The following is a 25755-nucleotide window of genomic DNA, read 5'->3' as shown; positions in this document are numbered from 1 at the left end:
AAAAAAATGGATATTTAACCTTCCGAACTTTCTTCATTTTTTGGGTGAAAACAGGGTTACATTATATTTTTTTATCGCAAATTGTACTATTATTTTGCCCTAAAAATAATATTATAGCAAACTATAACTATACGTTAACCCATAAAAAAATAATCATAACTATAGGACCTACCTTGCCGTAAATTTATATTATTTTAAAACACGTATAAATCACGCTGCACCGACGCCGCGCGCTCATTCTCCGCCGAGGCGGCTTAGGGGACGGACCTGTGCTCGATCGTCAGGCGTTCGGTGACTATGGTGTGTTCGTAAACAGCCAGAGAGTTCCGAGAAGTGCTGTATACAGCGACTAGAAAATCTTGATACAAGTAAGTACATTTTTTACACCATATTTAATTTCAACAACAGACTCTCGCTAGGTGATAGGTTTTCAGTGTTACTTGAATACTGGTTAGGTTTTGCATTATTATTATACCCGGACGACCTGGATAATGTCCAGGTTCTCATGATGGAGTCAGGAGTTGGTCACCGAACTCCTAATCTACTCATCATAACTCCATCGTGTTTGGGCTCAATAGATTTGCCTCGACGAGCACCTTCGTTCTAGATGAGGTCCAGGTTCTCATGATGGAGTCAGGAGTTGGTCACCAGAACTCCTAATCTACATATTATCACTCCATCGTGTTTGGGCTCATTAGATTTGCCCTGACGAGCACTATATATCTTCAGGAGGTCCAGGGTCTCATGATGGAGTCAGGAGTCGGTCACCAGAACTCCTAATCTACTCATCATAACTCCATCGTATTTAGGATTATTAGATTTGTCCTGACGAGCACCATCTATCTAGATGAGGTCCAGGGTCTCATGATGGAGTCAGGAGTTGGTCACCAGAACTCCTAATCTACTTATCATAACTCCATCGTGTTTGGGCGCATTCGATTTGCCTTGACGAGCACCATCTATCTAGATGAGGTCCAGGTTCTCATAATGGAGTCAGGAGTTGGTCACCAGAACTCCTTATCTACTCATCATAACTATATCGTGTTTGGGCTCAATAGCTTTGCCCTGACGAGTACCATCGATCTAGATGAGGTCCAGGGCACAGGGCTATATTATAGTTCTTACGAACAGATACTTATCTCTCAAAGAAAACTCAAATGCCTACCGTTTTAATACCTACACAAAAATACAATGGAATGACCTTCAACGCACCGCTCCCCGCACCGCGCGCACCGGCACAAAGCTAGGGTTGCCGACGCTTAGAAATTATTTTACAAATAAGTACCTACCAGTATAAGTATATACCATATTACAACCATCACAAGCATTCGCAAATATGTGTTCGGGCATTTTTATTATATTTTTAATCAAATATTTCCTTGAAATATTTCTGAATGCCAGCGAGTCGATATATTCACTTAAATACACGTTTAATATAAAAAAAACTTATTTTAGTACCTACCTACTTACCTAAACTATAGATTGTATGAAAGATACCTACCTACTTACCTAAGGTACAAATATAAGTTTTATTAATTGTAAAATAACTATGAGCAAGATAAGTTGCAATAAGTAATTAATAATTATAATATTCCTTTTATCATTATTAATTACTTATAAATTTATTTTATTATTCTCTTTATTTATCTTTTGTTTTAAGTTAGGGTTTTTCCTTATTTTATTATTTATTATGATGAGTGACTGCGAAATATTTTAAAAGGTCATATCTCCCTACAGTAACCGTAGTGTTTACGCCGTTTTATAAACCGCGTAAACACTACGCGGTTTATAAAACGGCGTACTACGTAGCTTGCGACTATCGTAAAAAAAATTGGTATAAGTACTTATATTGAGAACGTCTAATAGTTACTTTTCCTATCAATCGATAGAGCAAACACGGATTTTTTTATTAGTTTTTTTTTGTTTCTGCATCCATCCACAATTCCACACTACAACATGTGTTATTTGTTCGTGAAGAAGACATTTATTTCGCATACATTTTGGCATATTCGAGCGCCGGCGACCAACTAGCTTGATTTTCTACCGTGAACGGGAAGAGATTCGTAGGTATAAATCCGTGCTCGCGCGGAGAGTTCCATAGGCCTGAGCGCCTACCGCGAACCACGTTCGACGTGTTGCCTCTCTGTCGCACTTGTAAATTCGTACGTAAGTGTGACAGGGAGGTAACACGTCGAACGTGGTTCGCGGTAGGCCCTCTGTCCAGGGTATCTTAATGGAGTGGAGCGAAGATGGCATAATATAAATAATCGGATTTCGGTATTGACCCCGACGAGGCCATCAAACAAAAAAAAATGTGGAATGTAGTCAACGGTATCATGGTTTTAAATAAAAACAATGACTGGTTTTAACAGATAGGGCCAGTTGCATATCACAAATAAAGAAACATGTTTATTTGCAGTATGGACGGGCCCCGACTTTCCCCTAAAAACAGAAATAGTACAAAAAGACGACAATTTGTGGGCAGCAAAAATGTAAACAAAACTCATGGTTTGTCATGGTTTGTAAAAAAAAACAACGGGTTGCACTCCGGGAGTGCCGGCAGAAGTGAAAACTCAATGACTAGTGCAAAATGTCTGCAGCACTATGTATAATTGATGTTAATGCCATCTAGCGTTATTTCGTCGCATTACTTGAAACCCCTAAGCACATCACTGTTGGTACTCGAGTTATATTAATACCGGTTAGAGGGAAACTCACTAGATGGCATTTAAATCGATAAAGAAAAACTCAATAACATTGTAACAGTTTTTTGATCAGGTCACGTGTCCGTCTTACGGTCACTGTCGCGAGTTTAACATTTTTTCCCCACCTCAAAAAGTGCACAGCGCCGCTAAAGAAGTTTGAAAATACAACACTACTACAATGACGAATATTAGTAGTAAGGTTTATTCGGGTAAGTCAGCTTTCGGAATTATCCGCCACTATTCGTTCATTCGGAAATACCCGAATACACCTTATTCATAAGAAGAGTGATTGTCACAATAATTCCATGCCAGAGGTAAATATTGTTATTATTTACTCGCCTCTGGTTATATATTATCCCAACACATACACTCTATTGACTACTACCATGCTTATAAAATAAAATAAAGAGTGCCAATATAACGCTAAAAATAATGTTACTTTGCAATTAAATTGAAAAGTATCAATATTATTCTCGCCTGCGTTGAAACGCGCTTAACTTTGCCGGCGCTCGCGTACCGAGCGCCAACGCCATCTATCGAGTGTTATTTCGTGAAATCGGTGAACGCTCTAAGGAATAAGGCCTCTTAGCGAAAAAAAGTAGCAATTATTTTATAAGAAATCTCAAATAGATTATTTACGTAAAAGATAATTTATTGCTGTGGGCTACCGTTAAGTTATTTACGAAAAACTAAAAAAAACGACCTTAGAACAAATTATACGTCACTTTCCAACCTTAATATATTTTAAAATATTGATTCTAGCGAAAAAGTGTACTAAATCTTTTTTGTAGAAAATATTATGTACATTATTTATTTTTTATTAGGCCACCGTTTAAGAGTTATTTACGAAAAACTATAAAAAGGGACCTTAAACCCCCCCCCACCCCACCCGTTAGCTTCAACCCCACCCCCCGGTACTTTTAGTATCTTGTTTAATACACCATTACCTACACCACATGCTAAAATTGGCTTACACATGTATTATTTCCCCCGATTGGCAATTTTTGGTGTTTGTTTGGTATACTATAACCCTTGCGGAGTCGGGGCGGGTCGCTAGTTAGGCATAAAAAAACGTACAAGTATTATTGTGGGTCCCTTCCCGTAACCTAACCTAACCTAACTATTATATGACACAAAAAAACATACAAAGAAATAAAAGGTGTATTAGAATTATTACGTAAATGGGATTCCGTAATTTAGAAAAAGCTGTACTTAATACGCTGTCAACGCTATTTTTGTGACTTATTTCTTATGACAGCCAGGGTTCATAGCCAACGTGCAATCGTTAACGCTCCGCAGCGAACGAAACGCCACTGTCACTGTCGCACTAGGATGGAAGAGTGATAGAGAGATGACTACGATACGCTACGGAGCGTTAACGATTGGCACGGTGGCTACGCGCCCAGAACTGCTAAAGATTGTTTTCGCCAGCCGTTTATACACGAAAAGTATTTTATCAATATTTTTAGGGTTCCGTACTTCAAAAGGAAAAAACGGAATCCTTATAGGATCACTCGTGCGTCTGTCTGTCTTTCTGTGCGCCCTCCCCCCCCCTTATCTCCGAAGCTAGATAGAAATGGCCAAATGGAAAAATGGCCAGATAGAAAAATGTGAAATAATTTTACGTTTTCTCCATAGTAAATGTATGGAAAAAGTTTTATTCAATTTGTGGCTTTTTAGTACATTACCGTAAGTTGACCCCAAAGAAACTATTGATACTGGATAGGAATGGAACCGATTGGCATACAAAAATAGCATGTGAAAAATAAAAGTTTTCATTTTCATACAATTTGTATGGAAAAGTTTTTTTCATACAAGCTTTTGATCCTCAATACGAATGGGACCGATTGTCATCAAAAAAAAAGTTTGTCAAAAATGACCTTTTTCTCGCACCCTGTATGTTTTCCAAAATCTGTAAAAGCCAATCTTCATTATTTTGAAACCGAAGGAAGGTCTTATAAGACCGTTTTCTCGTAGCAGCACGGGATCTGGTAGCTGCCCTTACTGACCCAAAAAGAAAATCTAACCTGTAGATGACAGGGAAACCTATTAGAAATGTGCAGTCAAGCGCGAGACGGACTTAATGTACGAACCCTTGGGACGCGAGTCCGACTCGCACTTGGCCGCTTTTTTACCTTTAGCGAGCTGATGACTGAAGGTCCTCATGACAGTAAGGTACATGCTCCTGATGGCCATTTCCTGCGCGGTCTGTCGGTCCTCGCACTCTATGAGCAGGTACCAGTACAGGTAGTTGGCTAGCACGCTGTTGTTGCAAGCCCGAGATATGAGGAAAGTCGCCAGGTTCAGGCGCTCTTCTGTGGGGTCGGTGCCGTCGCTGTAGTGTAAAGATATAGAGAAAAAAATACATAGAGTGCTCACTCCGTACATCAGTTCAGACTATTAATTTCAGTGTCTACATCTAGCATTAGTGTTGAGTCGCTCACTCGTGAGGCACCTCATTTGTACCACTCATTTTGTTAATTTGTCGCAGTACTTCGTACCGCAAAAATGTCTTACTTCACTCCTCTATTCATTTTACTTGATTCTAAAATTATCTTTCTCCTAAAAGTTATATTCTTAACCTCCAGAATTGCACTCCAATTAAATGTTACTATTTATTTATTTATAAAGGAAGTTATGAATACATAAATATGTATATACATTAAATATTTTTGTCGCCGTTGGAATTAATGGAATAGTCGACGCTGAAAATATGCTAGTACCTCACCTCATTTGAAGTAAGACATTGTAACACCTCATTTTAGAAAATGAGGTACTCATACAAACTCATTTTAAATTGATGTCCTACCCATCACTATCTAGCATCGAGTAACGGAACTATCAGTACTGCTACTTGACAATAGATGTAGCACCGACCGGAAAGTCTTATGGTGTTGAGATAAGACTTTCCGGTCGGTGCTACATCTATTGTCAAGTAGCAGTACTGATAGTTCCGCTACTCGATGCTAGATGTAGACACTAACATTAATAGTCTGAACTGATGTATGGAGTGAGCACTCTTGTCTTACTATATTTCTCTATGGTAAAGATAAGGTAAGGTACAAAATACTACCTCGTTTTTCACGCAAAATAGGCACAATGGTTGCGGAAAAGGAAAATCATTAAATTATTTGTAAGTATTGCATATATATATATATATATATATATATATATATTTATTTATATTTTGGGGATATCGGAAACGGCTCTAACGATTTCGGTGAAATTTTCTATATGGGGGTTTACGGGGGCGAAAAACCGATCTAGCTAGGTCTTATCTCTGGGAAAACGCGCTTTTATGAGTTTTTGTATGTTTATGTGTTGTACCAGATATTGTCATAGAACTTTGACGTTACACGTTACACGCATTATAGGAGTGGCGTTCAAAGGGTTAAAGGAGTCCAGGTTAAATAAACAGATGGAAATGTACGAACCCGAAGGAATTGTTGTCAACAACAGAATTGTTGTTGTCGGTGTTGTCCGTGAGCGTGTCGTCTTCTGACCGACGGCTGATCGTCGATGACGTCATCTCGCTCGTTGTTAGCACTGCAAATTATATGGTAACCATTAATTGCTGAAAATCGCTTAAAATGATTTCTACTTAAATTTCAAAGTTAAAAAGATAAAGGCTTTTAGTGCCTCTCCCAAATGTCACTACTCGGTACCAGGGATGTTGCGGATGCCGATTTTTTGACATCCGCTGAAGCGGATGCGGATTTTTAAAGGCTCACATCCGCGGATGCGGATGTCAAGATAGGTACATAAAAAACGTCAAAAATTACATTTTAGTCATTTTTATTTCAAAAAACCGGCCAAGTGCGAGTCGGACTCGCGTTCCAAGTGTTCCGTACATTAAGTCCCACTCACGCTTGACTGCTAATTTCTAATAGGTTTTTTTGGCTAATGAGTAAATTACCTAGCAGTCTAGCACTTATGCCGATGCTAAGACGTTCCTGTACCGAACTGTTCCACATCCGCATCCGCATTAAATCCGCATCGATTTTATGCGGATGCGGATGCGGATGTTGAAAATAATGCGGAAGTTCCGCGGTTGCGGATGCGGATGCGGATGCGGATATTCGCAACATCCCTGCTCGGTACTGTAAGCGGGCACCCCCTAAGTTTGGAAGATCAGCTGTAACAGAGGTTCCTAAACTATTTTGTAGTGACAGTCTATTTTCATTTTCAAATTTTTTGCGATTTGTAATTCTTGTAAGTAACTCTACAATCTAGAAAATAATAATTTTCCAACTAAGGAACAAATCAAATGATATACTTAATGAAATATTTTTTGTTTTTTTTTTTCTATTTCAGTTTATAATAATAATTTTGTAAAGAAAAACATTTTATTGTTAACATTAAATTAACCTATAGATTGTAACGACTATTCTATATAACACGCAATAGTAAACTTTATTTAGACTATTTAGTTTTTTTGCCTAACCTAACCTCCTAATTGGTTAATGTATCATGCAGTTTCATTTCTCCACTACCCAAAGGTTGTCTGGAAGAGATCGATCTTTAGCGATAAGGCCGCCTGTTGTTTACGTCTGTCTTCATGTACCTATTATTTGTGTTTCCATGTACATTTATTCTGTAGTGGTGGTAGATTGTGCAATAAAGAGGATTTGTATTGTATTTAGGACATAAGGGTATATTGACACTGTAAAAAGACCAATAATTACCAGTAGGGTTTGCACGACGGATCCGAAATGTATGGGAATATCCGCGGATCCGGATCCAGATCCGGATAATTTCATACATTTCGGATCCGGATTGCAAACCCTAATTACCAGACGTGGAAAGCAGGCTAGCTTGGCTTCCCCTCGGGCCGCTCTGCAACAGCCTTCCCTCTGAATCCGAGTACAAGGCCACATCTTTGCCGCATATACGCGCGTACTCTGGAATAAAATCAACAGTTTATATAGGTATAGTTTGTAGCTTTCTAATAGAGCCCGAAGGCTAATCCTATTGTCTATTGTTAAGAAAAACCGCTCGTGCCACGTGCCACAACCACCTGCATAAATAAAAAATCGGTACTTCGGTTACTGAGTGCCGGCGAGTCGAACGCTACAGAACCAGTCTAAAATGTGTCCTCGAGATGCGTAACAAAGGCGCGTTATCGGAGAGCGCACCTACACTGGTTTTTTGAGCGTTGGACTAGCCCGCGCTCAGGTGCCAAATAGAATAATTAGGATCCTTTTTTGCAGGTAAGTAGCACGTGCGGTTTTACTGAACAATAGACAATAGGATTAGCCTTCAGGGTCTATTAGAAAGCTACAAACTATACTAGTGTGAACTGTAGACTTCGCGACCACGGGTTCGCAATTTTGACATATTTCTAAAAACGGTCAAACGGTAATTTATAACTATTTAACTAACTAAAATATTGTCTTGTTACCGCGATAGTTACTCATGAAATAAAAGGGTAGGGGGGATGTAAAGGGTTCGAAACGTCGGGATGTAGTATAAATTCTGTATACGCGATATAATCCGTGTTAATAGTTTTATTTCATATTAACTAGTCTTTGCCCACGATTCCTTCAGATTATTACTCGATAAACTCGTAAAATGTATGTGAAATTAACTCTATTCAGTAATTTTTTTGATAAACACCGCCTTTAGTTCCTAGTTCGCCGTCAGTAAATACTAAATAAAAGTCACTAAATTTAGCAAGATGTAGTATTCTATCTTAGGCATTTCATCGTACCTTCGTGTATTTCGTTGAAGTCCTCGTATTTTAGAGCTTGCACGAGCTGCAGGAGATACAGCAACAGATCTTCGTCAGGTGCCTGCTTCAGTCGCGATATGGCGTATCTGTAACATAAAACAAAAATTATATTCTATTATCTATGACAGCATACATACAGTCAGCAGCAGAAGTTGCTAAGCGGGCGAGGTGTTCTAAATTACCTTGACACGCTCTTATTCTCTTAACAATGAAGTCGTGTCAAGATCATTTTGAACACCTGGTCCGCTTAGCAACTTCTGCTGCTGACTGTACCACAGGATTGTACCATATGTAACACTACTAACACCTTTAACTCAACACTTGTGACATAACATCTCCAGCTTACACAGATCTTTCAGACACAAGTTAGCTGACACAATCCTACGGGAATAAAAAGATGTAACTACTAATCGACGTAGGTACATGCGAGCCTATTGCTTTATCATCAAAAATTAACCTTTTTTTTTCATACACAATAAGGTCAAATTGAATTTAACTTTCTAAGGGTCCATTGCACCTGAAGAAGGATTATTTTCAACTCTATCTCATACACAATAAGGCTCATTTTAACTTACTTCCTGACAGCGGGATGTGTGAACTTGGGTGTGAGCACTTCCAAAGCGTCTTCCACGTCCATGGGAGCCCATAATTGCTTGATCATTAGTAACCAAGCTGTTTTCAATCCTGTTTCATACGAAATAAGGCTGATTTCAACTTTCCTAGGGTCCATTGCATTTGTAGACGAGCTGTTTTCAATCCTATTTTATACACAATAAGGCTCATTTTAACATACTTCCTGACAGCGGGATGTGTGAACTTGGGTGTGAGCAGTTTCAAAGCGTCTTCCACGTCCATGGGAGCCCATTGCTTCATGCAATTTGCCCATTTGCTGTTACTAATGAGTAACCAAGCTGTTTTCAATCCTATTTCATACGAAATAAGGCTGATTTCAACTTTCCTAGGGTCCATTGCATTTGTAGACGAGCTGTTTTCAATCCTATTTTATACACAATAAGGCTCATTTTAACTTACTTCCTGACAGCGGGATGTGTGAACTTGGGTGTGAGCAGCTCCAAAGCATCTTCCACGTCCATGGGAGCCCATTGCTTCATCATTAGTAACCAAGCTGTTTTCAATCCTATTTCATACGAAACAAGGCTCATTTCAAGTTTCTTAGGGACCATTGCACTTGTAGACGAGCTGTTTTGAATCCTATTTTATACACAATAAGGCTCATTTTAACTTACTTCCTGACAGCGGGATGTGTGAACTTGGGTGTGAGCAGTTCCAAAGCGTCTTCCACGTCCATGGGAGCCCATTGCTTCATCATGGACAGGGCTTGCCGCACCTCCGCTGCAAAACATACTCAATTTAACAGTTGATAATAATATGTGACGTTATCTATGAAAAGGGACCTTATTGTCGATGGCGCTTACGCCATTATTAATCTGTCAGCTCCCACGGCTCATATATGAGCCAGAACGCTTATGGTGACGTCATATCGTGGGATTCGACAGGTTAACGATGCTCCGATATAAATACAATGCCGCGCGACGCTGTGCGGCGTAAGCGCCATCGACAATAAGGTCCCTTTTCTTTTATATCTCCTTCGAACCATTTTGAACTGAGATGTATGTGAGATGTTTACAACTTTAAGGGGCTCCCTAAAGCCAATGACCTTCGATCTGAATCCCTTAGTTTTCTAATGTTTTTGTAGCTTATCATATTAACAGCGGCTTTAAGCAATATAGTATCCCATAGGGTGGGTTTTGTGTTAATTGGTTTAAAATTAAAATCTTTGACAGTACGTAGTACTAGGTAGGTAGGTACGGTTTTAAATAACGCCATAAGAAAGATAACGGTTTATATGAAGCAACAATAAACTATGTATTTCTAAATTTCATTGTATAGTCGCCATTAGATTATCAGATATATCGGAGCGGCCAAGGTATTCACAATATCTAAACACGCACTCTAATGCCCTGACAATAGAGGCGTGTTCAGATATTTGTGAGCGCCTTAGCCGCTCCGATATATCTGATAGCGACTGTACAGTCAGCAAATAGTTTCCAATTTGATGCTGGCTGTACTTTAATATATTGCACAGTTATATTAAGTCTACATAGGTTTTAATGGCTTTTGACATTTTAATTAATATTTAGGTTTTTTTTGGAATAAACGAATACATACCATTGCTAACTTCCTTTTGCGGCATTCTTAACACTTCACACTTAGATTTCAAAACATCACAATATCTCACATAGTTTTATTAACCTATTTCACACTAAAATCGATAATGCACCATGAAAACAAAAACATTATATGAAAGAAACAAAGACATTACATTATTTAAACATTATTTGAGTCACGGTCATCATAAACATCTACCTATATAGATACCGTTATGCACGCTCGTACAGTCAGCGTCAAATACTTTGTAGCAGTCAAAGTGGCCAAATAGTTCGGTACACCATACTAAATATATGGTGTACCGAACTATTTGGCTACTTTGGTTGCTACAAAGTATTTGACGCTGACTGTACTAAACTAGTCTTCTTTAAAAAACTTCCAAAATCTGAATCAAAAAAATCTATTTAACTATCGAACCTGCTGACAATATTTCACGAGAATCGGTTAAGAAATGAGACATGTAGAGAGACGTACGATTAGGGTTACCAGATGACAGGAATTTTGGCCTTTTGTCACGAAAATGTCAGGAATTTTTTGAATTGATAGACTTGATTATAAAGTACCTTTTTATTTACTTAAATTAATCAATTAATCAAAAACATTGTAAAAAAATAATAAATGAGATTAACAAATCTTTAATCAAGCATACATATACATGACGCGCGCGGCTCTCAATCGGATGGCCATCGCTAACGGCTAGAGACCCCCCCCCCGTCGTCGTGTAAAATATGAATGTCAGGAAAAATATTCGGAAATCAGGAATTTTGTCAGGAAATTCTAAATTTGTATCTGGTAACCCTACGTACGATGGAGGTTAGAGTTTAGAGTACCATCTACACTGTTAACTGACACTTCGTAAACCTTATTACAAAAGGCATAAGGTCCACCGATGGAATTGTTACGTGTTGTTGTTTGTATAGGTGCGAAAGCGTGTTTGCCTAGCTGAAACGGTGACCGTCGCTTCGTTACGTTAATTACGGCGAAAATGTTGTAATTTAGTACCGTGGTGTAAAAATCCAGTCTTAATTGTAATTTTTTTCCATTAATTAGTACCTAAACGTGAATTATGTCGCAGTAAAAAAATCTACGTTACGAAGTTAGAATAAACACAGAATAAAGTGATTATTTGTGATAGGTTTGTGATTGTGACTTGTGACTGTCATTTTACAGTTGGGTGGGAAAATATGGAGGCCTAGTCAAAACTCAAATCTAACTTGATTTGATATTTATTTGGCACTAGCTCCCGACCGCGACTTAGTCTGCGTAGTGATTATTTCCGTGATAAAAACCATCCTATGTCATCCATCATATTTTACTTTATACTTGGTCAAGCAAATCTTGTCAGTAGAAAAACGCGGCAAATTTGAAAAATCACGGGTTAGCAGCACTACGTTTGAATTGTTCGAAAATCACGTATCATTTATATCTGATCTGTGGAACTGTTTTGTTTATATTTCATCGTTGTTCGATGTACATTGCTGCTTTTTGTTCGTTTCCTAGGGATACCATACTTAAGTTTGCTTTACATTGCTACTGACCCAGCTTGACAGACTATAGATCTAAATCGGTTTAGCGAGGTCGAGTTTACGTCAAGCGAAATGAGATAATAGACACACAGAGAGCGTTATAGGGATTTATCGCTGTGCATCTCGCTCGTGCTTATTGGTGCGTCCGAGATGCTGTGATACATCAAATCAAGTTGAGCCATTTAGAGTTTTAATACGTCTCATGGGATTTATCTGAACTAAATATCTTATCTCTGAGTACTGAAGTTACTACAGGTTGTTAAAACATTACAACTTTAGATAAACTAAGAATAAGTAATAAAAAATCTTGTGACATTGACATAAGAATCAATTTTGATTGGCAGGTGTTTATTTTTCACTGTTGAAGTTTTTACAACGAATATTATTATACTCGTAATATTATGTTAGCTTTACACTATCAGTTATTTACATTTTTTTTATTTAAAACATCTTAATACACCGTATGTATTAAGAAATGCGTTATTTTGATCTGGAAAACGTTTTGTAGACTTGACATTTTTTTTTTCTTTTGATGGATATTTGCGAAAATGTTTACTTTATCAAGAAATCGTTGTAAAATACCCCTATTCGTCAGACAGACGGACGGACAAACAGACGTGGCTAAACTATAAGGGTTCGTAGTTTATTAGTGAACATACGAACACTTAGTATTTTCCTTGTGTTGGTGTGGTGAAAAAAATTGTGTTTCACTCGGTGGCAAAATTTGTTCTGCCTTGAAACCCTCGCAACGCTCAAGATTTCATTTTTCGAGCCACTCGCTCCGCTCTTGGTTCAATTTTGGAATCTTTCGCTTGCTCGGGTATCAATAAATAAATCAATCAATCAATAAATAGGACATTCTTACACAGATAAGTCCCACAGTAAGCTCAAGAAGGCTTGTGTTGTGGGTACTCAGACAACGATAAATTGTACATGTATTTATGTATTTGTATAATATACAAATACATAAATACATAGAAAACACGACATGTTAAACAACAACTTTGCCCCATTGTTAAAACAAATGTAACTATTAGGTACATTATTCGTGGTTGCGGCTTTGCCTAAATAACTAAAACGTTCGAAGTAACGTAATGTTTTCAACACTGTTCACGGTCGAGAATTAAAAATAAAAATCAATGTCACGGAGGTCGTTTATCAACGAAATTGACCTCAATTGCATTGCATTAGCGTAGGTTGCATCGAAGAAAGGTAATTCGAAGTTCTGTGTAAAAAGATTGATTGCAATAAGGCGAGTTAGGTTCGGGTAACTTATAAGGAATTTCCGAATCACCTCACAAAGTCTAAGCTTACCTACCTTAAAATTCTAAGCTCTTCATTTTATTTAATAAAAAACATAATGTATAAAATGGGTATGTATAAACGCCAAGATTTGCTTTTGGTACCTACCTAGTAGAAAAAAAATGTAAACACGTTTGCATTTAATTTTATGAAAACACGTTTGCTTTAAATATGTTAAATAAATGTTATGGCCTCGCAAAAGACTATTTAAAACATTTTTTATATACTTTTTCTTCTAATTTATTGAATATCTTAGATTAGACTAATTGCTCCCTAGCGGCCGTATTTTTTTAAGATTGTTAATTTAGTAAATTAAATACATAATAGGTAATTGATTATTTCTCCTACAACCCACAGACAAAAACTCCAAACCGAATCACAATAACAAAACACTTCGCATTTTTTTTAATAATTTGAAAAGTCCGTATTATTCAAAACTTTTAAACCGTTAAAGACGTTCGTTTCTTAAAAAATGCGGTTGGAACTGGCACGCGCCAGGTTGCCCAAAACTTGTATAATCACTACCAACTACTTTTATAACCTCTTATCTTGTTTCACCGCTGTATTGAACTATGTACTTAACATGTACAACCTAAGGTCGTTTTTAAATATACAAAAATATTAAACGTGAGGCTTGTATATTAATGTAGGGTTGTGTAATATTTGGACAATTAATGTGCAATATAGTTAATGTAACAGTTATGCAAAGAACTAGAGGCGATTTATGCATTTTTTGACCGAGCGAGGGCGAAGCGTCTCCGTTTCAGAGTAGGCTTAAAAGCTTTCATATACCCAACTGTGAAATTTGTGAGCAGGTTCGAAAACTATATGGATTTCCAATGTCGATTCAGTTTTATGGTATATTTCAAAATGGCAGTGCCATACATTTATTCAGTTTCAAGCTTTGTGAAGACAGATTCGCTAATTTACTTTGGTCAGACAAAGATTTACTCCTAGTTTTAATTTATCAGTTCTGTACCAGAAAATGATGACTTTACAATTTTGGTATTAAAACTATGTGAGGGGTTTTTTATATGTGAAATATGACAATGTTTGCTAAATCGGAAAAATTCACTCTTTTACTACACGTGCGAAGTCGGGGCGGGTCGATATAGTTATTATAAACACAAGTTGTGTTATAGATAGTGTTGCATTGTATATGGCTTCATTGCATTATAATTTATCGCTCATTGCGTGACTTATAAACAGTTACTATGTAGTTAGTACAATAACTACTAAACCGGCGGAATATATCGTCAAGGCTAAAACAAGTAATAGTTGATATACAACTTGTACAAGTACCTTTAAAAGAATATAGGCAAGCATTATTCGATAATATCAGGGCCAAAAAAGAGATCGACTTGTAAGGATAGTTTCTGAAATATTTTTTAGGGTTCCATACCCAAAGGGTGAAAACGGGACCCTATTACGAAGACTTCACAGTTCGTCTGTCTGTCACCAGGCTCTATCTCATGAACTGTAGTAGCTAGGCAGTTGAAATTTTAAATTTTCACAGATGATGTATTTCTGTTGCCGCTATAACAACAAATACTAAAAACAAAATAAAATAAATATTTAAGTGGGGCTCCCATACCACAAACGTGATATTTTTTGTATTTTGCATAATGGTACGGAATCCTTCCCGCGCGAGTCCGACTCGCACTTGGCCGGTTTTTTTTCTACTTTTTCTGAAAGTTGTGACATACCTGGTCGGTTCCAGTTGACGCATTCCAGGAACTTGGTGAGCGCGCGCCGATGCGACGACAGGTAGAATCTAACACAAACAATTTTAGTAGGTATTAATATCAGAATTAGATTCTAAGTGTTCTTGGATTTTGAAAGTACAAGATCAGCAGAAATCCTGGTCACGGCACCAATTAAAAACCCTAACCACTTTGGTCAATTCCTTTTAACCCTCTAATTTGACATTCCTTTCATAACGTGGTTTTATTTGTTTACATTGTTTTAAGACCTTATTGGATAGAGTATTGGGGGATAAGTGTGAGGATGACCCAAAATTTGGTGATTAGTTCGGGGGTCTACTCATATGCAGCTCATCTTGTATATGAACTTGTACTTCCAGCAGAGTAAGTCTTGGTATGTCCCAGTGAGGGGTGAAGCCGGAGGTGCCGCTACTATAGCAGTCAACTGGTCGCGTTCAGCTGCAGTTGGCTTGGCGTCTCGCTTGCCCGGCGCGGAGAGAGCGAGCTAGACGATGCTGTTTGTTTTCTACTAGGTTCTCCTGTTGTGAAAGACTGTCTTTAGACTTGTGTACCTGTATTTCCAGAGCAAGTCTTGGTATGTTACAGTGAGGGGTGAAGCCGGAGGTGCCGCTACTATAGCAGTCAACTGGTCGCGTTCAGCGGCAGTTGGCTTGGCATCCCTCCCGCCTTGCCCGGCACGGAGAGAGCGAGCTAGACGATGCTGTTTGTTTTCTACTAGGTTCTCCTGTTATGGAAGACTGTCTTTAGACTTGTGTACCTGTATTTCCAGAGCAAGTCTTGGTATGTCCCAGTGAGGGGTGAAGCCGGAGGTGCCGCTACTATAGCAGTCAACTGGTCGCGTTCAGCGGCAGTTGGCTTGGCATCCCTCCCGCCTTGCCCGGCACGAAGAGAGCGAGCTAACGATGCTGTTTGTTTTCTACTAGGTTCTCCTGTTATGGAAGACTGTCTTTAGACTTGTGTACCTGTATTTCCAGAGCAAGTCTTGGTATGTCCCAGTGAGGGGTGAAGCCGGAGGTGCGGCTACTATGGCAGTCAGCTGGTCGCGTTCAGCTGCAGTTGGCTTGGCATCCCTCCCGCCTTGCCCGGCGCGGAGAGAGCGAGCTAGACGATGCTGTTTGTTTTCTACTAGGTTCTCCTGTTGTGAAAGACTGTCTTTAGACTTGTGTACCTGTATTTCCAGAGCAAGTCTTGGTATGTCCCAGTGAGGGGTGAAGCCGGAGGTGCCGCTACTATAGCAGTCAACTGGTCGCGTTCAGCTGCAGTTGGCTTGGCGTCTCGCTTGCCCGGCGCGGAGAGAGCGAGCTAGACGATGCTGTTTGTTTTCTACTAGGTTCTCCTGTTGTGAAAGACTGTCTTTAGACTTGTGTACCTGTATTTCCAGAGCAAGTCTTGGTATGTCCCAGTGAGGGGTGAAGCCGGAGGTGCGGCTACTATGGCAGTCAGCTGGTCGCGTTCAGCTGCAGTTGGCTTGGCGTCTCGCCCGCCTTGCCCGGCGCGGAGAGAGCGAGCTAGACGATGCTGTTTGTTTTCTACTAGGTTCTCCTGTTAAATAAGATTTTTATTACTGGGGGTGTTACTTCAACCCTTAGTCTCCAGGGTTCCGTACATTAAGTCCGACTCACGCTTGACTGCACATTTCTAATAGGTTTTCCTGTCATCTATAGGTAAAGAACTATTTTGTGTATTTTTTTCTAAATTTTAGATTCAGTAGTTTCGGAGCAAAGGGGGGGGGGGGATGGTCAGCCAGACAGACAGACAAACAGACGCACGAGTGATCCTATAAGGGTTCCGTTTTTTCCTTTTGAGGTACGGAACCCTAAAAAGGTGCATATAATTGCTGCATATTGTCTATAAATGTCATGTTTAATTTTATTTCATTATGATACTATGATAAGATTATTTAATAGGTTTACCTAATCAAAGGTAATAAACCAGAACTTAACATTTATCATTATTATTACGTCATAAATAATTTAGCTTGCGTACTGTGAAAGTAAATAAGATATCAATATCACCTATTTAAGATTGGATGTGACGTATTTAGGGTGTGGCCCGTGTGGCTAACTAACCTATGCCCCAAGTTACATAGCAACTAGTGATATCACAAGTAGCATATAAGCAAATATAACTACACTACAAAGCGATGCAAGGAAACCATTAAAATGCGACATTTTATTACTTTTTATTAGCAATAAATGAGACAGTAGGTACTTACTACGTTCTATTTTCAGTCAGCAGGGTTCGAAATTATCCAGATTATTATAATCTTGATAATTATCGCGATAATAATATAAATATCGGAAAATTATCCCAGGTATCCTGTGGGCTCAGCACGGTTCCATTTTTATCGACTATCACTATGCCCGTCACTTTCGCACTTACATACTTGTCAGAACGTGACAGGCATGGTGACAAACGATAAAAATGCGACCGTGCTACTAGGGCTGGTGCTATATTTATTTTCTTTGAATTCTTTGATAGTAAAAAATAATTATTAGGGTGTTTTTTTATATTTTAGGTCATTATCAAATCGATAATTATCAGGCATAAAAATCACGATAATTATCAAATAACTATCATTGATAATTTTCCTTTCGAACCCTGTCAGTCAGCAAAGTTAATATCGTAGCATCTCTGCATACAAAATGCATGCAGGGGTGCTAAGCTAACGGTAGCTGACTGTACATCAGTAGACACCACTGACTGTTTACCTGCTGTATCTCATGGTCAGGCACCGTGACGATTTCCGCCTGTGCGCGGAACTGGTACATTTCGTCGCCATCTTGCTCATAGTAGACGACCGCGTGCTGCAAATACAGACTTATGACCAAAACCGTTTGCTTGAAAAGTCTGCAAGGAATAGGAAATATTACCTACACGAAACTCTGCATAGGGGGCGCCACTCCCACAATAAGTCACAATCTAAGGGTCTACCGCAAACGAGAGAGTCGAAATATTGTTATCTATCCTCTCTATCACTCTTGCATATTCGAGCGATGAAGAGGCAGATAGTAGAGTCACGATTTCGCGTTTCCCGGTAGGCCCTTTGTAAACAAACCGCCTTGATGTATCAATGTCATATTTGAATGTCTGTGAAAACTTGTCAAAAAACAGTTTAAGGTACAGTATGTATAAGTTACTCTATGATATACTTAAGTCACTAGTGCTGCACTCTGGCGACAAAACTTTGCAGTAATACTCCCTATTGTATAATGATAACTATTGATTTTTTTATAGCATTGTCGTGGCCCTTTGAGACGGTAAAAATAAAAATGTTTAAGTACGTAGTTTTACGGGAACAGGTAGGTTACAGTAAACTTTAACACCAATTACCTCTAACTAAAGCACTTACGTTGATACTATCAATGTGGACGGTGGGGAACTCAATCATGAGGTACATGTAGTCAGATCCTCGCTTCTCCTTTTCGTTAATCATCTCGATCTCACGGAACGTGAGCCTGTCCAGCCAGTCCACCTAAAAGTACACTTGACTCTATTACAAAGTCCTAAACTAAAAATGTTAAAACTACCTTATAATAGGGATTCGAACTTGAGCCGCACCAAGCTCACTTCAACAGAACAGATTTTGCGAGAGTGCCAGCATAAGCGTACTACTAAGCGAGCGTTACTATGAACATAATTATGACGTTTATTATGGCGCTTCCACAATATGTTGTCGTGTAAAAGTCGGTGCAGAGCTAGCTTAGACAAAATCAACTTGTTTTAGAAATTTTCATCTCACGCAACATAAAAAAAAACACTTTAATTTTTGCAATAACGACGCCATGATTCACAAAATCAGCAAGCTTAGTGCTCACTCCATACATGGCTTTCCTTACCTATGAAGTAATAAGTTGTATGGGAAGTATGGTAAAGCTTATTACTGATAAGTTTTAAACTCGGTTAAAACTTAATACCTATAAGCAGATGTCTTGTCTTATAATAAATAAGTTTTTGTAAAGCTCGCTTAAAACATTTTTTATATACAATATAAAACTTTGAAACTAATTATGAGTAGGTTATTATGGAGTGAGCACTTTAAGATTACTTATTTTTATATTTGTTGACATGTTTAAACATCCCACGCAACGCACCTTCGGCATATGTCCATTCCTGTGCTTCTTGGCCAACTTGGCCAGCCTCTGCATCTGCTCTTTTCCCCGGTCCGGCGCTTTGCCCGGCGTCTTCTCTCCCCCCTCTACTCCCGGCCACACGCGGAGATCGAACATCCCCTTTTTCAAAGAGAAAGAGAACTTCTTCAAACTCATTCTGAAGGATAGGTAGTATTTCTTGCGAAGAATGCTGAACGAATGACCCATTACTGCTTTTTTTAAATGTTGTTGTAGTATTTCGCTGAAGCTACAGGATTTTTAACTGTCCTTCGCGGTTATTTTGCTCAGCGTTTATGAACTGATGTGCTAAAGTACGCTAAAATATCTAAAATATGCTAAAAAACTAGATATATTTGAACTAAACGACACAATTAGCTGAAACAGCACTGTTCCTAAACCCGCTTCCAACGCATCGGTATAAAAGTTTAAACGAGAACGTTTGTAAATGCTAGGTAACTTTGAAAGTTTTTTGCCAATTTTTACGATGCCAGGGCACTAACATATCACAGTATGAGCGAGAACACGCTCTCAATACTACTTCGATTTTTAATAAACACATAAGGAACAACAATTTTTTAAATGTTTTTAAGAAGCTATCAAGCGTTTTATTACGCAAGTATAAGACTTTTAGGAGTTTCAATAAGTGAAAGTTTTAAAAAGCATTCTAAAAGACGTGTACTATCGTGAGACTTGAGAAATTAACTGGGGGAGTGGCAGATTCCTACTGTTTACTTAAGAGTTATCGATCATAATTAAATCAGCGACTTATTGAACCGTCGGTCGTGCACTCGACTCTACTATCTCTAGCTTATAAAAAGTGTTCTAGAACACACGTGGATTGGGGTTTTGTATATGATATTTTCTTATTTTTGCAACTTTTGTAACGGTAATGTATAGGTTTTCAACTACTTTGATATACTTCTCGTAGTTCGACTTCAACACCTGTACGGTTACCATCAGTTTGTCACTGACATAAACGCCGTCGAAAACGTAATTTACTTTCTATACATCTCGCTCGCACTCGCATATTAGTGCAAACGGGATGTATAGAAAGTAAATTACGTTCTCGACGGCGTTTATGTCAGTGACAAACTGATGGTAACCGTACTGGACCAAAAACGCATTCAACGAAAGTCTCGACTTAAGCCCTCTTACGCATACACATATAATGACCAAGGGTAGCTTTATTGTGCACACTGCGATCGGATATTTAAAACGAAGTTCGGTTTTGCGAGCCATATACGTGCTCATCAGAGAAAAGTGTAAGGGTCGCCGTTGTCGGATACGGCATGGAGGACTATATAGTTCTCTTCTTCTTTTGCTACTGAAAATATAAACTTGATAGGAAATATACGCCGGCTATATAGAGCATATAGGCACACCTCGGACACTGACGATCAAATGTATGAAACAAACGCGTTCCTACGCACACAGCCTAAGCTCGTGTAGGTGAACGCGTACTACGTCCCGGCAACGGCCGCAGTCCAGATGTTAAGAAATTGCTCAATATTCAACTTTTGTTTACCTTGTCGTCATGTTAAATATTACGTATCTATACAAATTTAATTATAATTGTTAAGCATAAAATAAAGCGATTGGTACCTACGAGTTGTAAACAAAATGTAAGGACGGTGAATCCTGACCCACCGTGATACAGTTCACACTAGTACGGGGGTCAGATGACACTTACTTGCCTGTTGGTTTTGTACCATAAAACAATGTAAGTTATGTAAGTAGTTTAAGCACCTTTATTAACTCAATAAAATATCTTTAGCTTTAGCTTTAGTACTATGCTTGTGTGAGTGAGATAAGACATTGTAGGGTAACTGTGAGGTAACCGAGAGCGGGTGGGCGGCACTTTCAACGGGAGGCAGGGAGCGTCCATACTGTACGCTAATACTCTTTATTATACTGTGATATAGGTAGCCATTAATTACGCTGATAGTACAGGTAACATGTATAATGGGTTGACCAAATGAAGTATTTTACAGATGTCGCCAGCATAGGTTTTCGTGTCAATACCTACAATTCAAATACTTTTTTTTTACTTTATGGCCTGGATGCTAACCTCCTCCTCCTCCTCCTCCTTTAAGCCAAATCTCATGGAACAAACAAAACTAGAGACCGAAAAACCTATGCTGGGCATAGATAATATGCAAACCTTTGACAGTGGAATAAAGCTCAAGAGTTTAAACATATCATTGACAAGAACAATCTCTTGAGTTGTCTAGGTATACCTAGCATAGACAAATGCGGTCACATCTACCGTAACGTCCTGACCTAGGTCGGTGAAATCTATACCCGCGGTTAAGGTTTTGTACCGTTAAATAATCTATCGTGTTGCATATTATTAAAACCTTCAAACGAAGTAATCATCTTTAAAATCTCACTTTTAAGCATCCGTTTAAGACGAAAATGTATTTTCTTTTAGATGGGGTCAATGGGAGCAGAGTTCAAGTCACATTACAGCGAGATTTTAAAATTAGTATTTATTAGTGTAATGTACCGACTATTGATTTGGCCGACTAGCCGACTAGCCGACTAATCGGCGCTCGGAAGGCCGATTAGTCGGCCGACTAGTCGGCCAGATCATTAGTTTGGTCTAAGTTCGGTTCAAATGCACTAAAAAACAATCGTTTTACCCTTTCGTTGCGCTATTTATCATATAGTAACGCTAAAAAATTCAATAAAAAAATCCTAAGGTTATATTTCATACGTCGACCGCACAATCGGACATAAAAAAGCGATCACAAGGTCAATAATTTCGAACAAAAGTTTTCGTAAGCACCCTATATAAAAATTTGGGTAAAATAGGTAAAAAGCTTATGAAAATATGTGCTGTTTATTTCTTTTTGCCCTGCCGACTAATCGGCCATTTTTGCCGACTAGTCGCCGACTAATCGCCGACTACAAATGAGACAAAATAAAACGATTAACAATGTTCTTAAAAAAGTGTCAACCGCTCTAAGCAGTTATGTTGTTTTTGTAAACATCCCTTCAATTATTCTAATAGCTTTATCAGGTTGGTTGAATTGAATTGAATTCAGGTTGAAAGCACTTTAGATGTAGGCACTTAATGTACTTATCCTAGATTTCCTAGAATATCACGTAATGGGGTTGGCCAGTCGCAGCTTAGCAGATGGCGCCATCATAGCTTGCAAATTTTTGGTTTTTTTTAATGCCCTGGATGCCAGCCGTTTAAGCCAAATCTCATAGAACCTTTGACAGTTGCCAACCACATTCTAGGAGGTTGAATAATCGCTCCAAATGCATCGTAATTAGTTTTGAGGATCCTTTACAGAAACATCGTCTAGTAATAAAAAGACGCTGAGCATGAAATAGACCTTGTCTCATTGCAATAAGGTACAGAAATGTTCACATACTTAGCTAAATATTTACTTGATACTTGTTCACACTTCCTCTGGACACTCGGTAAATTAGTTATCTTAATTTCTAGGGTTATAAAAAAACTCTCTTTATGTTAAATGAAGTAATTTTTGTACCTGCACCAAATAAGGCCCGTTTCTTTTGCTAACTTGCTAAACTTCATACTTTTATGTGTGAATGAATTCGAATTTTGGGTCCATGTCCTATAGACAAAACAGCAAGTTCATATAAAACAAGTGAAAAATAAGAAATAAAACAATGGGCCTTATTTGGTGCAGTTAACTCACGGGCTCCTATCAACAAATACCTGCCATTATTGTGAAACCTACCTGTCTCAACATGCCATGTTTCCCGAAGAAGGATATGGTCGTCCCACCAACAACCATGAGTTTCCCCGGGCCGGCACAATCGTATATGGTCATAGCCAGCATGGCATTGCGGGGAAGGTCACTGTAGTATACGGGCAGAGTCACCCATTCATTCCAACTGTAAAACGGAGAAGTATCAATAAATAGATAAATATTACACATGAAACAATCTTACACCTCAATATAGTTGGTCAAACCAAATTGTCAGTAAATAAGAACAAAATAAACTATACTCATCCTTTTATTTTGGGTACTAGTACTCGTAGTATGATTCTCTCTGTCTATGTTTGAAATGAGACAGTCCTTTGACAAACTAAAAATCTTGTGTTGTGAGTACCAGACAACAATGTATAGATTTTTATAATAGATCCGATACAATTAAAAACCTGGTTTTTCATTCCCTATTCAACACTAATGTGTATGTGCCTCAAGTTTCAAATGATAGTGATATCCTAGGACAAATGATACAAATGTCAAGGGCAATAATACAGCAGCATGATCTGTGGCTTTTGCTTATAACATGTACACTAATATAATATATTAAAACTTGTTGAAAGGGTTGGTGTATAATTATTATATCAAAAAAACATACTTAAATCCATTTGGGAGACATGATGCCACAGACAAACAAACTGATACACATATTTATCTTTTAAAACCCCTCTTTTGGTGTATGAAATTAAAAGATAGGGAACAATCGGACAATGTAGTAGATTCAGTTGTCTGTCACATCTGAATCAACATATATATTTAAAACAATACAAAATGAATGCATGCCTCAACTTACTTCCATCGATTAGTGAAGGCCTTGTACGACGTAGTGACTGGCAGCGCCAAGGGAACGCCATCGCTCAACACTTGGCAACTCACGTACAAATCGGAACACCCCTCTTGATACAAGCCAGAAAACTTCAACATGGGATCCGAGAGCAACTTGTCATACTCTGGCTTCGCGCGCTTACCCTCTAAAGTTCCTCTAAAACAGAAAGGTAGGTAAGTTTTTGTCACTTGAAAAACAAAGGGCTGATGTAAACATAAGGTTGATTACAAACATTTTTATCTCCAATTTGTGATCCAATGATGAACTGTATACGTAGTAAAACTTATCATCTATGTCGTTCATTGTGAAATTTTAATGTTACGAAGATTTTTACAAAATTTCGATCGAAGTGTTACAACTTCACCGTATTTATAATGAAATGCAATCTAAATAAAATTATTTAATGACAGCTACAGTCAGTGTCAAATGACAGTTCTAATAGTATTAACAGACTATCGGACCGGACCGCGTCCGATAGTCTGTTATTAGCTTAAATGGTACAGATAAGCTATCTATGCTACTATAAAAACCGCTTTCAAGGTTTTGTGATTTACTTATTACCGCTGTAAACCTTAGAGCTCAAATAGCTTTTCTTTGCTAGCTGTTTAAGACAGTCAAATAAACGTCTTGAAATAGCATTGTAACGTAATTTTCAAACGTGTTTACTAATAACTCGATTGATCTGAAACGTCAGCGACATTTGACAAATGTCAAAAGTTATAAAAGAAAAGAAAAGGTTATGTTTTGATTGTAATCTTCCACTTCTTCCAGTTAAATAAAGCGATAAATATTATCCAAGAAAGTAATTATACTATTTCCATTCTTTTTCACCACTACCAATTGTTTTTGATTTAGTATAGTCAGTGAAAACAGCTGCCATCGTCAGGTTGTGTTGTTCATTCTGTACAAAATAACTTTTCTTTTCAGGATCATGACGAAACTACTAGAATGGATATCGGTGCTCTCAGCAGTGCTAGCATTCTGGTATTCCCTCGTCGGTGGTTACGTAAAGCACCCAGTGATAGAAGCCAACATGAATCTAATATTGGTATCGCCTATAATCTTTGTGATTTTATTTGGCTTATACGCGGTAACTGTTATCTTGTATCGAGTTTTTACGTTCAATAATTGCGAAGAAGCCGCGAAAGAGTTGCAAGAAGAGATAGCGGAGGCTAAGAAGGACTTGGCAAGCAAGGGCCTTAGTTGGTGATGCCATACATTCCATAGACTAAGATACATGTAAGGATAATTTGTAAATTTTATATTATATATTTAATGAAGTTGACTACAGACTTTTAATATGGCTGTGATGGTATTCTCCTGCAACTCATGTCAGGTAAGTTATGCCAAAGTTCTTTTTTAAATGTTTACTTACAACAAAAACACATGGTATTAGTAGAAGACTTATTCTTGCTTGGAAATATGGTGATAAATGGTCTAAATTTTGACTAGAAACTAAAGTAGCACTTAGTACCTACACTTGAACTAACAGTCCAAGAATATTTTAGTTGTACTACATTATTGCTTTCCAGTTGACACTCAACCTATCTCAGAGCACCAAGTTAATAAGGCCATCTTATGGTAGGTTTTTAATCCAGTTATAGTTCGTTTTTTTTAGCATTAGAAAGAACTTGAAAGAAGGTAAGCGATTTTGACATGTCTTTTAATTGAAAAACACTTTTTAAATATCCAAAACTATTACTTATGAAAGCAGAAGACTATAAAAGATCGTATTAGATTCATAATTGTTACATATTTACCGTAACTTATTTTTAAAATGTGTTTTTCAATTAAAAGACACATCAAGATTGTTTACCTTATTTCTAATGCTAAAAAAAACGAAAAATAAAAATAAGAAGGTTGTTTATAGGTCTAGTAACAAGCATCCTG

General features: G+C 38.1%; 2 protein-coding genes across 2 annotated transcripts in view; one reads left to right on the top strand and one right to left on the bottom strand.

Moving 5' to 3' along the window:
• Window positions 1-24258, bottom strand: part of LOC134656313 (phosphatidylinositol 3-kinase catalytic subunit type 3) — a 29112-nt gene extending 4854 nt beyond the window's left edge. The window contains exons 1-13 of the mRNA XM_063511823.1: window positions 24098-24258; window positions 23833-24021; window positions 23007-23163; window positions 19273-19410; window positions 18531-18653; window positions 17890-17985; window positions 15730-15902; window positions 15161-15228; window positions 9684-9789; window positions 8416-8522; window positions 7499-7606; window positions 6140-6251; window positions 4841-5040 (exon numbers count right to left, since the gene is read on the bottom strand). Coding sequence (XP_063367893.1) covers window positions 4841-5040; window positions 6140-6251; window positions 7499-7606; window positions 8416-8522; window positions 9684-9789; window positions 15161-15228; window positions 15730-15902; window positions 17890-17985; window positions 18531-18653; window positions 19273-19410; window positions 23007-23163; window positions 23833-24021; window positions 24098-24168 — 1648 coding nt within the window. The 5' untranslated portion in view covers window positions 24169-24258. The remainder of the gene's footprint in view (window positions 1-4840; window positions 5041-6139; window positions 6252-7498; window positions 7607-8415; window positions 8523-9683; window positions 9790-15160; window positions 15229-15729; window positions 15903-17889; window positions 17986-18530; window positions 18654-19272; window positions 19411-23006; window positions 23164-23832; window positions 24022-24097) is intronic.
• LOC134656345 (dolichol-phosphate mannosyltransferase subunit 3) lies at window positions 24016-25150 on the top strand. The gene is made up of 2 exons (XM_063511863.1): window positions 24016-24034; window positions 24793-25150. The coding sequence occupies exon 2, from the start codon at window positions 24797-24799 to the stop codon at window positions 25073-25075; it is 279 nt and encodes a 92-aa protein (XP_063367933.1). The 5' UTR covers window positions 24016-24034; window positions 24793-24796; the 3' UTR covers window positions 25076-25150.
• Window positions 25151-25755: the final 605 nt, after the last annotated feature.

This window comes from Cydia amplana, chromosome 18 (assembly GCF_948474715.1).
Source record: "Cydia amplana chromosome 18, ilCydAmpl1.1, whole genome shotgun sequence".
NCBI classification, from domain to species: domain Eukaryota; kingdom Metazoa; phylum Arthropoda; class Insecta; order Lepidoptera; family Tortricidae; genus Cydia; species Cydia amplana.
This window is presented reverse-complemented; position numbering and strand designations above follow the sequence as displayed.

Excerpts from the sequence above, each read along its gene's own strand:
- LOC134656345 (XM_063511863.1), top strand. The coding sequence starts at position 24,797 with ATGACGAAACTACTAGAATGGATATCGGTGCTCTCAGCAGTGCTAGCA.